We start from the raw sequence: 19,885 nt of genomic DNA, 5'->3' as shown, positions 1-19,885 counted from the left end.
GCCCCCACCAGGGTTTTCAATTATCCGAACAGCGCACCTCTCCTCCCGCTGAATTAGTGCGACACACAAGTGGGTAATGAAATTTGATGTGGTGGCTGCTCCATTTGAAAACTGCAGCCTGATTGATTGTCGCGTTGGCCGCGCTTCCCAGCATCTGAGGGATGAGAGTGGATGTTTGAACAGATTGTTTACATGTGGTATGAGTTCAGTTCATGTTTTCCTTTTGGTTTATTTCAGGGACTGAAGTACTGCTGATGTGGCGAGCTTTAAAGTCCCACTCCGATCATCTTTTGATCCCATTTCAAAGATTTCTAGTGATTTTTTTTATTATGATGATACAGATTTTTGCTAAAATCTAAAAAAACTCCACTTTTCTTGAACATAGTTTCTACAGAGCGGCAGTAGTTCATTGGAAGTTTGCATCTGAGTTGTGGGAGGGACAATCCCGCCCCCTTTTCCCCTCTCTACTGCTAGGAGCTCTGTATTTTTTATGTTACAAATGTGATCTTTTTTAAACTATATTATTTCTGATCCTGATCCCACAGCAATTTCAATAAAGAAATAATCAGAAATGGAATTGTTAAGCTTAATTTTCTTGACATTTTCATCATCTTTAGGAATCTTTCGTGCAACATTTTCACTAAAAAGACAAACTTTAATATATTTTTTTTAAATTGTGATAAACTCATTACTTCTAAAAGGGTTATAATAGGTTTGTTTTTGCAGAACTTGCATCATTTTTTCTATTTTCTCAGATTTTTTCAACTTAAAACCATACAAAAAAACACTCTATATCTCTATTGTTTAGGTGGAATAGCTGTGAGGTCTTATTTTTCCTGTTTTTCATTACAAACTGTCTGTGCACAAGTCTCAGTCATTTCCTACCAGAAATTTGCTTCCAAGCCTGTACAAATAGCTCAAAATTGTTCAAATAGTTCAAAAAATAAACAAAAAATCAGCTGAAGGTGAAGGTTTAAACTGAAAAAAAAAATACATTCTGCCACATGAATCCTGGATTATGTAACTAAACTATAATCCAGTAAAATGTAAAGGACAACAAGACAAGTTTTGAGTTTGCAAGGTTGGAAATTAAAAGTAAAACAAATTATACTGTTTATATATTACATATTTTACAGATTTTTCCTAATGAAAAATGTGTATTTAGCAATTACTGTTGCAATTATTCATGTCTGATTGTTAATAAAATATTTCTTTATTGTGTTTCGTCATAATTTTATCAGCTCTAAAATGCAAACTCTCATCTTACGTGACAACATGTTCAATTTTTGTTTTTCTGATGTATTGTATATAATTAAATATGTTAGTTTAGTGTATTTACTCACAAAATATGCAAGAAAGTAGAGAAATAGCAACATAATCATGAAGCTAAAGTTATTTTTTATTGTTAAAATCACTTATTTTAAATTATTTATTGATAAAATATTGTTTGGTTCCACCAAATTTTGTTTTTTTAATAAAATGATGTAAATAAATCTTTCGTTGGTTTGATTCTCCTGTAAAAATGTGTTTTTGCTGATTTTTATTTTTGGAAGCTTCATGAAAAATGTATTAATACAACTTTACACAACTACGAACAACTGTTAGCACAAGCTGGCATTTCGAGGGGCGTTGAAAGGTCACGTGAGACATAAAGACTTAGGATTATTCCTTTTGGCGTTCGCCGTTTCCTCCGACCCAACCGGACCTTCAGAGAGTTGCAGGAAGTGGGAAACATTCCTGCAAATCGTCCCCAGATTGCTCCTCGGGTGTCAAACCGAGCGTGCCGGTGTTCTTCGCGGTTCGAACGCAAACACGACAATCAGCATTTTAATTTGTGATTGCCAAACAAGCCGTGAGCTAATCACAGATAACGAGGAGAGCATGAAGAGACGAGAGCAACACTCTGAGGTATTTGTTTGTAATCTGCACACACAAGGATTATTGTTTATGCAAAATTCAGCTGAAGTACCATGCCGCTAAATGATGGCCTTTGTGTTGACTCTACTGTGTCATACATTCAGCTGTTAAAGACACTAAAGTGTCTTGATGCTCCAGCAGTGACCTAATAATTGTGATAGCCCTGGGTCTGACAAGACCTTTGGCTGGAAATATATTCGCAATCGACAAGCCCTAATGCCTTTAACCTTTTCATCACAATTCATTACTAAGCGCAAAGAGCTGACAGGCAGGACCTGATGCTCATCATTAGGATTTATTATCTCAGTGAAGTCGAGCGTCGTTTGAGAGCTGCGCCACCAAAGTCGCTTCTGAACTTTTGGAGCCAAACGGTTTCCCCTCAGGAAAACAACATAGTAGAACCAAGAAAAGTATTTTAGGGAGCAAATAAATCAATGCAAAAAAAAAGGTCTAGTAAATTATTTACTGTTCATCTGAGCTGGAAAAAGATCCGGGAAACCTTATTTGATTTCTCTTCGGGTGAAATGTAAAACAAGGGAGTAGATCTGCCCCCCTCCTACCCCTTTGCCATTTGTTTCATAGTTAAAGGCTACAATCCTAAATATATCTCTCCACTTGAAGGTCAATAAAGGATTTGAAATATTAACAATGCTGCCCAGCGCTTGAACAGTCTGAAGGAGCTGATGAAATCTCCAGTCGCCCTTCCCCATTAATAAATTCATTAGGGCGAGAGAGCGGAGGAATGGAGACGTCCACTACAGTGTGAGATCAAAATGTTCTAAATTACAAACTTAATGTAAACATGATGGTATAAAACGTCATAATTTGCTAATTAAAATACATAATATTTGCTTTCAAACACTTTTTTTTTGCTTTTTAAAAAAATATTTTTGCATGTGCAATTTTTTCTTTCAAAACATTCAAAACTTTTTTTTATTTTTGCTTTCAAAAAATATTTTTGCGTCTGCAAACTTTTTTTTTACATTTTTGCTTTCAAAAATTTTTTTTTACATTTTTGCTTTCAAAAATTTTTTTTTTTGCTTTTTACATTTTTTTCTTTCAAAACATTGCAAACTTGTTTTTTATTTTTGCTTTCAAAAAATATTTTTGCATCTGAATTTTTTTTTTGTTTCAAAAGATATTTTTGAGTTTTCAAACTTTTTTTTTTACATTTTTGCTTCCAACAAATATTTTTAAGTTTTTAGATGCGTAGTGCTTCATCTCACTTTCGCCCTATCTGTGATTTTGGGCTCTAATTTTTCTCTCAGCTGACTCGGCCTCCAAACATGGCAGTGCGAGGCAGAGACACGTGATTGGATAGACTCTAGACCAATCAGCAGGTTGTTTGGGGTCGCACAAACGTAACGCTGACACGAAACTTGTGAACGCAAAATCAAAGATAGGACAAAAGCGAGATGAGGCACTACGCATTTGAAAACCTTTGTGCTGCAATCGCAAAAATATGTTTTGAAAGAAAAAATTAAAAAAAAAAGTTTGCAAATGCAAAAATATTTATTGAAAACCAAAAAATAAAAGTTTTTGGAAGCAAATATGAATTTTCTTTTACAATTATGGCGTTTTATTCTCAACAATTTCCATTTTGTTTACAATTTAGAACAGTTTGCTCTCAAATCTGTAACTTTTTCTTGCAATATGGAAGCACAAAAACCACTTTATGGTCTTCTACTCAACGATTCACAGTCAAATTATAGCAGATACCCGGCTAGCTGCAATAACTTAAATGCAGAATTAAAAATGCATTCCTTCGTCTTCCTTCAGAGGCATTTAGGCTTACGTCTTTATCACATTCCCTCAATCCCCTTACTCTCTCACCTCAACACACGTGCAAATATGCACATATGCACTGTACGTCTCTATACTGCAAAGGCGCCTCATAACTGTTTGTTGTTGGCCCTCGTTCTGGCGGAGCAGATGGCTGCTTTTCTGCACCACATGGCCAGCACTCAGGAGATGAGGGGAGGTCTTTAAGAAGAAAAAGACTTTCAATCTGTTTGACGATAGTCCCTCCTCTTATTCAGATCTTATCTCTTTTTTTTTAGTCATCTCCTGCAACTTTTCCACCACCTTCTCCATACCTCCACGGTGGAGATTTAGGCAGCCGGCTTTCATCTGATGATTATGTTAATGCTTCGTGGCTGGAAGGTCACAGTGTGAAATAATTAAGATGCGGCGCGAGTGCTCGGCCCCACCGGCCAGGAGCAGCATCCTGCAACACCCCGCGCTCCAGCAGAGTCTCTCCAACATGTGGGAAAAACCCTGCATCTGCACTGAGAGCCGCATCCATTATTCATGCTGAGAGCTACTGTAGTTTGAATGTGATGGAGAGACTGTTGAAGAGTGCCATGCCTTCTTTGGAGCTGTTTAAACATAGAAAGAAATAAAGATTTAAAAGAAGCGGAACTGAGAGGAAAGACGGGTTACGTACGATGTGGAGCATGATGTAATCCGCCAGGCGTGGGGCACTGTCGATGCGAACCAGGATGCCGTCGGTGATGGTGGTGCTGAAGCCCACCGCCAGCCGGTCCGCCCTGGTGCTCGGCCTCTCGTTGTTGGGCCACGTGTACGTGATCAGACCCCCTCCTTTGCCGAAGATGTAGGTGGTGCCAGCTGTGAAAAGAATTTCCGATTTATTAGTAATATATTGGGGTATTTGCTGCTACAAAGCGCCCAGTTCTATTTCAGGAGATTAATAAAATTCCACCACGTTTTTGGGTAAAAGTCAGGATCTCCCCTGACTCCATCTCTGGCCTATCCGGCTCTTAAATATAGTGCCTTTCCAGGGAATAAGAGCCAGTGTGGCCGGGATGGGATAAGTCTCCTCATGCATTATTTATAAAAGCTGCAACCTAAGAAAAAGGAGGTTGGCAAAAGAAAGGAGAGATGGGGCGATGGCCAGGGGATAGGCATGGAGATCGAAGAACTTTCATCGGGCTCAGTTTGACAGTGAAAAATGTGTGTGGAGGGGAAAAAAAGTCTCCTGATGTTAGTTAGATGAGCCCGTATGCAGATTTACGTCAGATTAAAATCGGCCCCGAGCCTCAGAGTCTTTGAAACTTGTTTCCATTTTTGTGTTATTATTTGGTTGCAGGCTTGGGTACAATTTTAACTTCTGAATGTTCCCTAAGATGTGTCAGAATTTAGCTCCCATTTCGGCAAAGATAATGGAGAGATCAAAGGACGGTGAATCAGTGGAGCCGGAGGAGGGCGGAAAGCGTTTGGTCCACCTCAGAGCCCGATTGCTAATGAAGCCTCTAAGTTTTAGCACCTATTCCTCTCCTTCCGCATCACTTCCCACCTCTGGCCGATTCCATTTGCTTCCTTTCAGAGTCACCCGAACAGCTGTTGGGCCGTGTGATGGGTGCCCAGCTGTCTTCCCTGTTTCCCCTATGAAGCAACCAACAATCTGCTCTGTCGTCCATAATCCCCTGGAGACCAAAGGAACATACGGATGAGGTACGACGCAAGAGAAAGAGAGGTGGCCAGATGAGCATTTCTATTTGCCTTCAGGCGTGAAAACAGGTCTGTTTTTGTGGCTCTGGCATCAGCATGGCAAACCACCAGCTAATTTCATCCACAGGAGATAAAGAAAAACCTAAACAAGAAAGGCATTATCAGTCATGAGCGGCTTTTTCTCCTGTAATTGTCATATTTTTCAGAGACGTTGCAGTTTTTTGCATTGTTATACTCAGGTGCGACTAATGCTACATTTACGCCGGGCTCAGAAACGCGCGTCAAACAACAACTTCCAATAATAGTCCATTTAAACCGTATGTGCAAGTTTCAGGCTTCTACATTCAAGACTTATGCCTTTATGCGTCACTGCAGAAGTTTCTAAGTCCATTTTGTGGCAAGTTTATTAGTTCAGGCAAGACGACAGGAGCCAAGCACAGATAGGCCGAGGTCAATCACGAGCATGGGAGCATGAAAGAAGAGACTAGAGTTGTCAGGGTTCAGGCGAGGGTCAGGGCAGGCGGCAAACAATCAGAGATAGAGCAAGGTCAGAAACAGAAGATCAGGTCAAGACAGAAACCGCTCGGTAACGCAGGCAGGGTGGCAGGATCAATACTACGCACTGAGTGAGACTCTGCAGTGATTTGTCAATAAGTGTCAGCTGAGGGGCATCTGGGGAGTGTGCGCTGGGGTTTCTGGGAGATGTAGTGTATTCCGTACTCTAGAGACGGTGACCAGAGGAGGAGACAAAGCAATAACTTTGACAAACCAGTTGAACTTCGACCAATCAGGCACTTAAATTTTGGTAGTGACACATAGGTCATACCTTTTGATTCCCACAAGTGCCAACCGTTTCAAAAGTGATCATGAAGGAGAATTAATACTTGTGGCTTGAATTCTATAAGACCAAGTCTATCATATATCAGAATAGAACTGTGAAAGAAAATGTACAAAATGTGTACTGCTTTGACAGTTTTCACCACCCTTCTTACGTTCAAGATTGCCAGTTTAATGCGTTTTTTTTAAAAGGTTTTTCATTTATGTAATTTAGTTTACTAAATTCCTTAGTAAACTAAATTATATAAATGAAAAACCTTTAAAAAATACTATTATTTTATTTTTCTTCAACCAGAGAGCCACCATAAAGAGATAAACCGCAGGAACCGCAGGTTGCAGACCTCTGATCTAGTCTGTTGTTATTCAAGACCAAATGTCTGTTCTTGTTCCTGTATTTTGTTAAATCAATTTCTCTCAAAAGAGGGACGTATACTTCAAGAAAATACAATATAAAATAAAAATAGTAATGACTGAGGTAGAAATTTCCAGGTTTTTGTCAGCAAACTGCAGCGTCAAAGAGTTCCTAAAACCATCCACTTTTCACTCGTGACTTGGAGTTGAAGGAGAAGATGACACCATGAAATCTACAAATAACTGCAGACAGACTGCACCAGATCCGTCCTTGCTGTCTCTTTCCTCACAGTTAAAGCAGACTTGGGATCAGTTTCCCAGACAAGCAAGCAAACTTTGCCAATCACATCTAGCGCAATCTATTTTCTTTCTTTGGGGGATGACGACAACGAGCGGCAAAGATACAACCACCCCGGGGAGCCAATTATCACATTGAGAAGATTTGCTTAGTGTTTTAAGAAGACAATGTTTGGCATGAAGTACACACAAGTACTGACGCACACACACAGCCGAGATGACGGAGGCACGTTGTGAGGTTGAGTAGAGGGGGGTGAAAACGAGTTTGCATATCTACGACTGCTTCTCACGTACAGTCACGCAAGTGTGTGATTATCTGCACCAGAACAGAGAAGACAGAGATCCCGAGATTGCAGATATGTAGCACTTTTCCCAGAGTAGCTGCTGGGTCCAGACCGCTCCGGCTGCATATCAATTTTTGCTGTAACTGAACGCTGAAGTTATGAGCAAGTATGAGGATTTCAATAGAAATCAAAGTTGTACTCACTGTTCTCGGCGAGTAAAAACCTGTGGGCTTTTCACTGATGAATGGGTGATGCACCAAAATAATAATGTTTCCAGAACATTTCACTCAAGCACTGGAATATTGTAGAAGCAGCTGAAGACTATTGCATCAACATTACCAGTTCCTCAAATAACCTCCCTTCAGAAGGTAATCCAAATCCTTTTCTTATGGTGATCTGAGAAACCAAAATGTCCGCTCCAATTTCCCCAAAAGCCAAAATATTTTGAAGTATATTAGATATTATTTCCCCCCCAATAATCGTTGTTTTAAGGTAATTTTTACTTCTATCATCGTTTTTGTCACAGCAGACATAGTCACAGGAATGGTTAAGGACAATGAAAGTATTTTGAAACATAGATTTAGTGGTTTAGATAAAATAGGCCAGGGATGGGCAACTCCAGGCCTCGAGGGCCACTGTGTCTGCGTGATTTCCAGATATCCTAGCCCTATATGACTAATTATCTGGTTCAGGTGTTCAGACAATTAGAGCATGCCAGAGCAGAGTATGTTGAAAAACATGAAGGATTGTGGCCCTCGAGGCCTGGAGTTGCTTGTTCCTGAAATAGGCCAACTGCACGAAGGAATCAAATCCAGTATTCATATACATGGTAAAAATGATCTTGTTCTGGTAAATCTGAGCTTTCATTTGCATCCTTGATGACCCAATCTAATGAAGATGTGTTTGTGGGTTTTTTCTAATCGTGTAGGACATACATGCAGAAAATTAAGCTCAAAATTGCCTTTTTGAGTATTTATTAAAATTGTTGTGAATCAGGAGCAGACGAAAATTTGCCATTTGAAAATTAGCATATTTGTGAAAAATTTTGGGGCAGGGCACACGCCCTCAACCACTTGTTGACGACTAGATCCATTACATTGTGGTTTTTCTCATCTGAGTTGGAACGTGGCTCGAAACTACGACCAACACATTTTCACTTCCAACTTGTCATGTATGGATGTAAAGTTCAGGTCCCTTCAGGATCACTGTAACATTTAGGGTGTCCACAACTCATAGTTTTTTGATATATTAGCTGTTCCCATTAAATAAGGGATTCCCAACCCTTTGATTCGTGCCGATTTGGGCCCGAATCAAAACTCTAACCGGAATCTGTACCCTAATCTTAACCCGATACTGGGACCCTGATCCTACCCCTACCAGTTTAGAGTAACAGTACCGATACCCTGGGATAAGGGCCCCGGTACCGGGATTAGGGTGGGGTACTGGTTAGGGTACCGTAAACCCAGGGTATCGGTACCCTAACCAGTACCCAACCCTAATCCTGGTACCCTTAAGACCCTTAAGCCAACATAATTTCAACCTGGTACCAGGTCCACATCCATTACCGCGTCCGGTATAGCTTCTGATAGCACGTCCCGAGGGTTGGGGACCCGGGATTTAATGGGAACAGCCAGTAACTTCAAAAAAACGAGTTCATCCAAAGCGTCAAAAAGGGACGTGGAGGTGGCCTGAACCGTAAGGAAATATATGACAAGTTGGGAGTGAGAATGTGTCAGTACGGCTGGATAGATCCAATACTTCAAGATTTTTGACACGCCGCCAATATTAGCTTGGGCGTGTGAGAAGCTATAAGATAGCGAGAGGAAGTGTAAACAGAGAGCTCTCAGCAACTGAGAGAGGAAGGGGAGTTAGAGTGGATCCTACCAATGGTCCCACCCACATTTCAGAAGTGAATTTCTAATGAACCACTGCCATTTTGCAGATATTATGTCCAAGATTTTGTCTAATTTTGACTAAAAACATACTTTTTAGGGAACGCTTTGAAATTATAGTAGTAAGAATCCTGCAATGGCTGATGGGTAATATAGGGAGAGTTTTAGGAGGTTTGACTGCACCATTATTCCATCGATTTTAAACTAATAGACAACTGGCCAACAGCATTTTTTTTTAATATTTGACAACAATTGAACACAAAAGGCTTTCAAATAAGTTTGGAATCACTGTGGTTTGTGTTGAGGAAAAAGCATTGCTGACACACACAGCTCTGTGGCTCACTGCATCCATCACATGACCCAGCTCTATTTATTTGCAAACAGTAGACAAGAGACTGGGTCAAAGACTTAGCCTCCATTACACAGAGATCCCCTGGGGTGTGACAGTACAGGCAAAAGGTCAGGACACCTGTCGGTGGGACGGATATGTCCTTCAAGCCCCAACACGGCGTTGCCCAACCACATAAAAAAGGGACGAATAAATAAAAGGGAAGCCAGCTTACACAAAAAGCAGAAATCATAAGAGCTTAACACACCAGCAAACAAGGATAAAAGATGGAATATTAATAACTTTCATTTAAATAGGAGACTTATCTGCACTTGTTCTCCTCGCTGTGTACATATAAAGAAAAAGAAAAACAACCCAATCTATAAAAAGCATCAGGAAATCATGCAGAGCAATTGGGTGACGCTACAAGCAGATAATTGGTTATATTCAGACAACATGCTGTGATAAAAGCTGCTGTTTAGATGGAGCAGGGCAACTGCAAATGACCAAGATAAGCATCTGCCCCACTGCAAAAGCTGAGGAACATTGACTTCATACTCAGAGCGGAAATTCAGGTGTTAATGGACTCTTTTTTTAGGCTTATTTTAGTGGAAAATGTATGAAATGGTGTGCATGTATGCAATAATGGCTTGTTGCAAAGAAAAGTTGGAACTATCAGCGACCCATGAGGCACAGAACTGCAGTAGGTAAATGCTCTGAAGTCCAGCTCTGTGCACGCAGACACACATGCACACACCCGCAGGCGAACACACTTCTCCCTCTTTCTCCTTTCTGGCTATGTGTGTTGTTTATGCGCTTTTATGTCTTTTCCCTCTTGTTATCTCTTGGGCTTTCTGCAGAGCTGGCACCCCAGGGGATGCAGAAAGAAGACAAACACGGTTTGATGTGGTCGAATTTTCTACCATCGAAGAATGAGGCGAAAAGAAAGAAAAGCCTAAAAAAAAGACAACATGAAAGTCAGATGCAAAACGTTATTACCTCCTCAGTCATGTTCAAAAGAACTCTGTCATTACGACGCTTTCCACTGCAAACATGGGGAATTATTAGGCGTGTCATCTTTCACTAACCTCCAATGAAGATTCATTGTCAGTGGAATGAAATTGTAAGATAGTCAGCTGTGTAATCACTGGGATTTATCTCCATTTTATAGCATCTTATCGTTTCATAATTCATATTTCCAACTGTTGCCTCCTCCTTCAGAGAGAGGGACCGATGATTGAACCCCTCGTGTTCAAAAGCAAGTTTGGCTAAAATGCTCTACATTAACGTCCTTGTGTTGCATACGTGTTGACAGGCTTGAGTGCACACGCTATAGTTGTCTTTGCATTGTCACCGCACACGCCGGGTCTCTTTTTCCTCCACGCTGAAGAAAAAAAATGCAGAGTATGATTGATGAAGGGCAGTGTGTTGTGAAGAATGGCTATATGAAGAAAACAGCCTGCCTCAAATGATTTACACTGTCTGTTTCCAAGTTATAATAAGTTGTAGCATTACCACACTGTATGGATTTACGCACCAAAAACCAGGGGTAATGGAAGTGGAAGGAAAGCTGGAGAAAAAAAGGACAGAATGGACAGAGCGGTGGAAAGAGAGGAGGGGTTGTTTTTCCCAGGCTGTATTATGATGTATGTGGAGACCGTCTACTGAAAAAAACATCAAGTTTTAGGATTGCAACTTCAATTTTTATTGCTTTACAAGATTTTTTTTTCTATAGAATGAGACCAATATTAAGAATTGTCATGTTAGGCTAATTAAATTCTACGCAGGCTGTATAATTAACTAGCGAACATTTGACGGAGGAGGGGGGGCTTTCGAGCGTAAACCTACAGAAAATGTAAATTGAAGTCAAAAGGGTCAGAAAAATGATGAGGCAGCTTCACACGCAGCCTCTAATAATGACTTGTAGAGATGCATGTGCATGCACACACTCTTTCACGGCTTGTTTTGCATTGTGCTGCACTTTGTTGGAGACATATTGTAACTTCATGAGCCAGCTAACAAATACAACAATGCAATTTGTGGGCTTGGTGTACTGCAATCAGTGGCTGAGATGATCATTTAGATGCTAAATTTGCTGGTTTGTAGTTTATCTGGTGAATTATATTACTTTGATGCATAGTTTAGCTTTAAGGGGATTTGTCATCATCATTTTCTGTCAATCAACACGTGGATATTGTAGCTCCGCCCCAACCGTTTTGTTTCCTTTTTCTTTTGACCTGGGGGCCCTAAAGATATATGGTTGGGTACTGTCTAAAGGGTCTAACTTACAATAAAAAACACTCAAAATACTCGACCGGTTTGTACCATACCCGAACGTACCACGGCAGATGGGACCATAACGTACCGGACTGCTCAGTGGAAACGAGTCTTTAGTCTGCTACAAATCTTTATTCAGAGCTTCCATTCAGAAGGTCTTTCCCGCCCAACAGAGTCCCTGTATAGAGTCACTGGCCAAATAACAACCCAGTATAATAGATTTTATAAATATGAAAAAGTTATTTAACTCAAAGAAGTAATGAAAAGTTCCTAAACTCTCACTACTCCAATCATCTTTTTATCTATTTTAAGAGCACTCCAAGTGTTTTTTGTTTGTTTTTTTAATAATGATTATGCCCTTTTAAAGGCCATTTTCTAAAACATACTTTTTGTAGGGGGGGAACCATAGGTCGAGCTCTCTGTTTACACTAGAAAGTAATGGGATGCACTTTCCATCAAAATTTTTGACAGGTGCCCCACCCCCTATTTCGACCAATCAAAGTGCATATTAAAGTCCCGCCTCCGTTAACCCACGCCTCAAACCCAACCCCTTTGATATCAAATTGGGGGCGGGACTTTTGGTTGCATTTTGATTGGTCGAAATGGGGGGGGGACATGTCAAAATCTTTGATGGAAAGTACCTCCCCTTTACTCTCTTACAATCTTTCCCGCCAGCTTACAGCCCCTCGCACCGGTGTAACAAAAATGGTGATTAATACCCAGGTTGAAGCCAGGTGCGCGCTCAGATGAGGAAAATAAACAAGTACAGACATGGATCTAGTCGTCTAGAAGTAGATATACCATCCATGGTGTTTTCTGTCATTTTTTCGTCTACTCCTGCTTTAGATTGATTTGAATAAATAAATCCTCAGAAATGCACATTTAAGCTTAATTTTGTTTATGTCTACTATCATCAGAAAAATGGCAAAAGAATATGTTAGAAACACTAAAAACACAATTTTTTATCGGAGTGGGTTTTTTTAAGGTTGTGGAAAGCCAAAATTTCATCCTGTAAACCTTTCAAAGGGTGATGCATGAAAGCACTTTACTCCAAAGAAAAGTGTCTTTGGGAACAAACTTTTAGGTCTTCATGACTTTGGATAACTGTATTCAATTGCTTTTTTTTTACTCCATACCCCTCTAAACCAGCTATTGTGCAAGAAAGACAAAAACAAAAAGGCACCATTTCTGGCTAACAAAGGGTTGAAGCACACAAAGATAGCCTCCATTTTGGAAATACTCCTTTGCAGCAGTTGTTTTTGGACATTTTCTACCTTTGAAGACAGAGGCACAATCGTGAAGATCTATACACTGACCAAGATCTCCTTCAGAGAGGCAATTCCACCTGCAGAGGTAAGCTAAAGGCCGTGGCCATCACATGTGGGGAGCCACAGCTTATTAGAAATCTCGAAAACTTCTAAACAAAGACATAAGTTTCTAGGGAACTTGCAATACCACCCGCAAACATGGTGAAGCCACTAGAAGGTCAACTCTACTCCAAAATGTGGATTTTCAAAATATATATAATCTAGAGAAATAACTTTTCATGACAAGGAGCAAGAGGGCTTGGAGTTTCTCGCGCCACCCCTCTTTGGCAGGGAACATACCGTACTTGACAAGCTATATTTCCATGAAGAGCAGCTTGATTTGTCATCTGTGTCATGTTGCTGAGGAAGAGGTGGGAACTGTCGAGATGGCAAACAAGGAAGAAAAAAAAAGTGGAGAAAGAGGGACTTTTCGCAGGAGGAGTGAGGAAGAAGGGAGGTGACAGCGGAGTGGCGTCGATGCTCTGAAGGCTTTGCGGCTCTTTATCCCGTCGGCGCTCCAAATCACCAGCACAGACGAACGGGGAGATAAAGTCGCAGATTAGCAAAGCGGTCGTGTACCCTCACTTCAAATGCGACGGCGCTCCATGGACTGCAGCAGCAGAAGGTGAACCATAACAACTCCTCTCTCATTACCACAGACCTCCAAGATCCAGTCTCACCCCCCCCACCCCCCAACCCTGTGTGCGTCACTCACACTTCTATCTGTTATAGCAGAAAGTGGACAGAGAGGAAGAGCTTTGAATTTCTCCTTCTTGGCTCTCTGGAGATGTCAGCTCCCATTCTCTCCGCTTGGAAAAGGAAGAGGACGCGGGAGGGGGTCTGAAGTGGATTTTCAGGCTATAGGGTGGTTGGATGGGATGGTGGGTTGGGGGGGTTTGCTGCAGCTGAGATCTACACAGCACTCCAGGCTACAAAGAGTACCTGTCGGCAGACTTTAGTGCTGCTCGTCGCCACCAGTAGCATTTTTAGAGAGCAACGCTACAAAGAGATGAAAGGAGAGGAGGTAAGGGTAAGAAAGATGGGCAGCAAAGGTGGAGCAAAGTCAGCTCGAGACGGCATAAGCGCACACGAGATTACAAGTAAACAACCAGCGTGTGTACATGCCAAAACGCCGTCTACTCGGTCCTCACTCTGAGAAACGAGTATTTAGTCATCTCCATGTTTCCCCTGCTTTGAGTGAAATTAGGACACGGGTGTCTCCTTCCCATCATTCATAATGCATGACGCACAATGTGTGCGAGGCATTCTGCCGTACTGGCAGGCCACACCAAACCCTGCTGAGGATTAGGTGAAGAAGAAGATCTCCTAAAGAATAAGGGATTCCAAGATGGCTCCGGGTGGAAGCATCATTTATAATTGAATTTTCCCCAGAGGACACTGCAGCCTACCTTCCTGTTCTGATGTTTCGCAACTCCACTCTCACTCTGGCCCCATGCGTCTCTGCTGCTCTCTCTTAATGTCTCTGCAGCGACTGAGAGGCCTTCGTTCTCAGCACTGCAGCCTCAGCCATGATCTTATCCCAAGGCCTGCATGACTCAAACCTCAGTTAGACATATTTACTCATTCTGAACTTTTTCAAACTTGCCTCGAACTTGGATAAATGCTAACCTCGACTTTAGGAACTTTCACTATGGATTATGTAAAGTCATGCCGTCATCGGAGTAGAGTTGTGTGCAAAGATTTGTGCTCTGTCAGGTTTTGTGAGTGTAGAATTTAAGTGAACAAGGCCATGTGCAATGATTTAACAACACAAGGACCCTATTATTTTCACAGATACTGAATGTCTGCTCTCTATTGAACATTTCCCCAATACAGTACTGTTTCATTGTGGTAAACTAAATTCCCCTTAACTTTCACAATAGACAATTTGGAAGCATCAATCAGAAGCCAACTTTAGAATCTCCCAGCCAGCAAGGCCAAGTGTCCCCATTTGGTTTAAAAGTGGGGAGAAAATGTGGGTCCCAATTGGGTTTGTCGAAAGTTTCCATGGTGGCCCCACTTTGGCTCCACTGCCAAGGGACCGGCAGCCTGGGCGGCAACCCTGCTGGGCCCTGGATGGGAGGGCTTGCCACACTGTCCATCGGGCGGCTGGCTAGCGTAGTGAGCCAGCCCACTGAGTGCCCACTTAAACCAATGCGGACAAACCCAATTGGGGGCCATCATATTCCACACACTTTTAAAACACATAGGCCCCACTTGGCCTTGCTGGCTGTTGCTCAATCTCTGACGTCAAATTATTGCAACATTAGCATGCTATAGAAAAGATTTTTTTGATAGTGGAGATCAGGGAATTTTAAGGATATGTGTCAAAGAGTCTTTTTGGAAGACATTGAACCTTGTATTGCTACTGGTGGTTATAGGATGTGAAGGTTTTTTTTTTTTTTTTTTTTTACACAAAATGAAGGCTTATTTATACGTTTATAAGATGTATCGCTTTTACACTTGGCAATTAACACATTGATGAAAGTATTTTTCACCCATTAGCAGGTGTAACCTCACAGTCAGTGCCAGTGGGGGTGTGGCTGTGTGTGTGTAGGTCAATGGGACTGACTGCAAAGCATATGGCATTTATTATTAATATGGATTCTCTTTCTGTGGATTTTCAGTAAATTAAATGGCTAGAATGACAGATGCCAAAGAAGATGCACTATCTCAGGCTAGTGTATGCCACCTTATGAATACATGCGTCGTAGGGGAGGAAAGTCCCATTATTTGTCACACACCTAGGTGTGTAAAATTTGTTCTCCACATTTGACCCATGCCCCGGGGGAGCAGTTAGCTACACAGCTGAACTCAGGAACCATTTGGTGGTTTAACCCCCCAATTCAACCCCCTTAAGCCTGAGTGTCAACCAAGGAGCATTTTTAGACTCTGTGGTATAACTCGGAAGCGGATTTGAACACAGGGTGGATACTCTACCACAACCTGGTATATCGATTTATCTTAGCAGGAAAGAAAGGCATAAAAGAAAAAAAATACAAACTAAACAAAATTAAAGTTAAGAAGTTGCTCAATGACTGTTGTTTTTGTTCCCCTTTTCATTCACTCCAGACAAGTGCTAGAGCTCATCATCATCATGGCGTTGTCTAAAAAAGGAACAGATGTACCACTTGTTGGCATGGAAACCTCACAAGGTAGCCACCATCCCTCTGCAACAATTCGGATGTAGATTTCAGTTCTACCCACCAATAATACACCTTTATATCACATTTGAGACACAAGAAGCTCAACTCCTATAGCAATGAGCCATAGAGGGGGATTGCAATCTGCATCCCATATCTCCAACATCAAAACTAACTGCAAGGTGTACCGAAAAAAACAACAACAAAAAAACAAGTTTGTAGTTTTAAAAAGTTTACTCAGCCGCCTCTCTGTGAGTCAAGGACTTCAATTCCAGTTACATTTAAGTTGGAGTTTATCGTGGCTCTGCTGTTCTCGCTAAGCCACTCTCCAATTTAAGCTGAGGCCCGCCATCAATGCCAACCTCCATCAAGTGATTGGTTTTGACAGGGAGCTCTAATTTCAGCCTAACTGGCACTGCGGATAGGCCGTGGTTAAGTGAAGCAGTTGGGCATTCTTATACGGGGGCAATCAGTGCGTGGTAATGGTCACTCATCAAGATGAATCACAACCCGTTCCTCTGCTTAGGTTTACCAGCGAGAGCTGGGCTTACCTGGAAACCGTTGCCCTGGTATTATTTAATGCAGCAGGGGGTGAACATTTTCATGTAAAAGTCTTTGACGAGTTGATTTTGACCGACACCGAGTATAGATTAGGGGTTGGGGACAGTGGGTGGCACTTCCTGCAGCGAGTGCAGTTTCACAAGTTTGAGCAATTCTAAAAAGTTTCAAGTACAAAAAATATATATCTTGAATTATTCTTATTTTAGACTTCATGGAGGCTCACAGTGACCCAACACTTCACTAAACCAATTCCACAGTTTCTCAAAATAACAGACACCTGGCATTTATTCCAACAGAAAAGATAAAAAAAATCTGTGGACCCTAACAGCTAGTTTTTAAAGTTATTGGCATTTTTCTGTTATTTTGTAAATTTACCTTTTGAAATTGGTTTATTTCAAGCAATCAAAACCAGATATCTATATCTATACTTATATCTATATCTTTATATGTATATTTATAGATATATCTGTATCTATATCTGTTTCTACATCTTTATGTATACTTCTATCTATATCTGTATCTCTATCGGTTTCTATACTTATATCTATATCTGTATCTACATCTTAATCTATACTTATATGTATATCTGTTTCTACATATTTTTCTACATCTTTATGTATACTTCTATCTATATCTGTATCTCTATCGATTTCTACACTTATATCTATATCTGTACCAATATCTTTATCTATATCAACATGTTTATCTATGCTTATAACTATATCTGTATCAATATCTGTTTCTACATATTTTTCTACATCTTTATGTATACTTATATCTATATCTGTATCTCTATCGATTTCTATACTTATATCTATATCTGTATCAATATCTTTACCTATATCTGTTTCTACATTTTTATGCAAACTTATATCAATATTTGTATTATTTTTATCTACACTTGTATATACATTACTATCTACACTTATATCTATATCACTATCAACAATTAGATATCTATATCACTATCTATACTTATATCTATATCTATACTTATATCTGTATCTATATCAAACTCAGTTGGGATAATTAGTCATAAATTGATTGGAGAATACTAATTAGATATAAATACTTTATGTACATTATCATATATTTATATACATCCACGGTTGGCTCACAATAATGTCGCTATAATTTTCCGATAAGTCTAAGTCTTTCCTTCCCCTCCATTTGAAGGGGCATTTTATATCCCAAGTGAAGGGATACAAAGTCCTCCATCTCGAGGGTAAACTGCATTAAGCTGAAAGCGTTTGTTTTCACGTGGGTGCGCTCTGAAGCACAGACGTTTACATTCAAATGTAAGTAATGACTTTTTGTTGTAGCAAGACATTTTTTTAATTATAAAACCACTGTTGTTATATATGTTCAAGAGCTGGAAGCTCTGCACTAACGCTAGCGGACCGGCGATTATTAGTGACGTCATCGAATGAAAATGACGTCCGAAATATGAGACCCAATTTTTTTTTTTTTTAACTCTCCGTTTGGAGGGAAAAATGAAGGGGAAGGGAGAAGGGAAAAATTCACATCAGGCCTTTGCATATAATCGGATTGAAATATCTTGAGAATTTAATGTTATTTGTGAGAATGTATTATTGAAATTGGTCCTATATGATTTCTACGCCTCAAGTTTGTTTTAGCTGCAGATTCAACACAATAAGACACAATAAACTCTAATACTTTGGTCCTTTATTACATCATGGTCTCGCTGTTTCGTAGATTTTTTTTTTGGTATTTTTACTTTACCAGGAATATCAGTTGAGAACTTTTTTTTTCTATAATTAAACACTAAATTGCAATTCTAATGTCTGACGTTTCTACTGATAAAGTATATCACATTCTTTTTTTAATATAATCCATCCTTTTATCCACAGCAGTATACCCACGCAAACCTAAGACAGTCGCTTTTAAATGTTAAAGACATGATGCATGTTTTTTGTCACTGTCGACAAGGATTATAAATTTGGGATTTGTATTGTAATGCACAGAGAAGATCTGATATGTTCCAGTTTTCAAATACCAAATTTACAGGGATCATTCCATCAAACTACTGCATGAATCCAATGGTTTTATTCAAAATATGAATAACAAAAGTTTCAATCAGCACTTCAAAATATATTTTTTTCCTTTCAATCTGCCACCTATCTATGCATACCTGGACTGTAAAAAAAAACTATTCAAGGATAAATCTTTCGAGGTTCTCTTGGTGAGACAAAACCCATAGTCAGACGGAGACCGGACTGTACAGTGTATTATCTGACGGAGACGCTCTTTATCTCCACAGCTGGGTTCGTATATTAGAATGGTTCTTCTTAGTTGCTCTTTCCAATTCCCACTGGCAGGTGGTTTGACTCCAGCCCTCTAGTGAAAGTGTCAACCTTATAATTAATGCCCTCACTCTCTTCAATTCCCTCCCATTCTGTCCTCTCTATTCTTCTCCCACAAACTGCTCTTCTTCCACCATTGACCAGCTACCCCGGTGGAGTCTTGCCGGGCAGTTCTGCCCGATACTCCAAGGACACAGAGCCAGAGACAAAACCCAGCAGTAATTCAAACCATGCGGGGAAATTGTGCAAAGGCACAATCCATCTCCCTGCAATGATTCAGCCACAAAGCCGCTGAGAGGTCGGTCCTGCACCACCTCTTTTGTTATCTGTTTCCAATCCGTTATCAAAAGGAAAAAGGCTTTAGGTGGAGAAACGGATAGATGCTTAAAAGGCAACCAAAAAGTTGCTATTCATGAGAAGGGAATATTCATGAGAGATTTTGAGAACTGTAATTAAGGCTATGGGTCAGTAAATAGCAGAGAAGCATGTCAGACTAACTTTGGTGAAACAAAGACATCCGGGATGTTTGAATAGATGACGCGTGTCCAGAATTCAAAGCTTGCCGGTTGAGAAGTGAGCGCGGATGTTTACCCTGATCAGAGGCCAAGGCTTAGCTGAATTTGCTCGGGGTGAGCTTGAGAGGGCCAGAGGGAGTTTAGAAGTCAGTGGGATGGAACATGCTGGCCTCTTAGTGTGTCTTATTGCTCGCTTAATTAAAAGCTAAGCCAAGGAGCTCTCCATGTCGTTGTTGCTGTTTTGTGTTCTACAGCAGGAGCATGTTCACACTATTCAAGCGGCTGTCTGCGGATGTGAAAAGGTTTGATAAAATGTCCTCCAATCTCATTCAAGTGACCCTAGGCGGCGTACTGTGTGTGGATTAATGTCGCCAAGCATGT

General features: G+C 40.5%; 1 protein-coding gene across 12 annotated transcripts in view; it reads right to left on the bottom strand.

Annotated features, from left to right (window-relative positions):
* Positions 1 to 19,885, bottom strand: part of nrxn3b (neurexin 3b) — a 352,928-nt gene that overhangs the window by 82,911 nt on the left and 250,132 nt on the right. For all 12 annotated transcript variants that reach the window (XM_036210518.1, XM_024290417.2, XM_024290428.2 and 9 more), the window contains one exon: positions 4,364 to 4,545. In XM_036210518.1, coding sequence (XP_036066411.1) covers positions 4,364 to 4,545 — 182 coding nt within the window. The remainder of the gene's footprint in view (positions 1 to 4,363; positions 4,546 to 19,885) is intronic.

This window comes from Oryzias melastigma, linkage group LG24 (assembly GCF_002922805.2).
Source record: "Oryzias melastigma strain HK-1 linkage group LG24, ASM292280v2, whole genome shotgun sequence".
Classification (NCBI taxonomy): domain Eukaryota; kingdom Metazoa; phylum Chordata; class Actinopteri; order Beloniformes; family Adrianichthyidae; genus Oryzias; species Oryzias melastigma.
The sequence above is the reverse complement of the archived record's forward strand: the minus strand, read 5'-3'. Positions and strand labels throughout refer to the sequence as shown.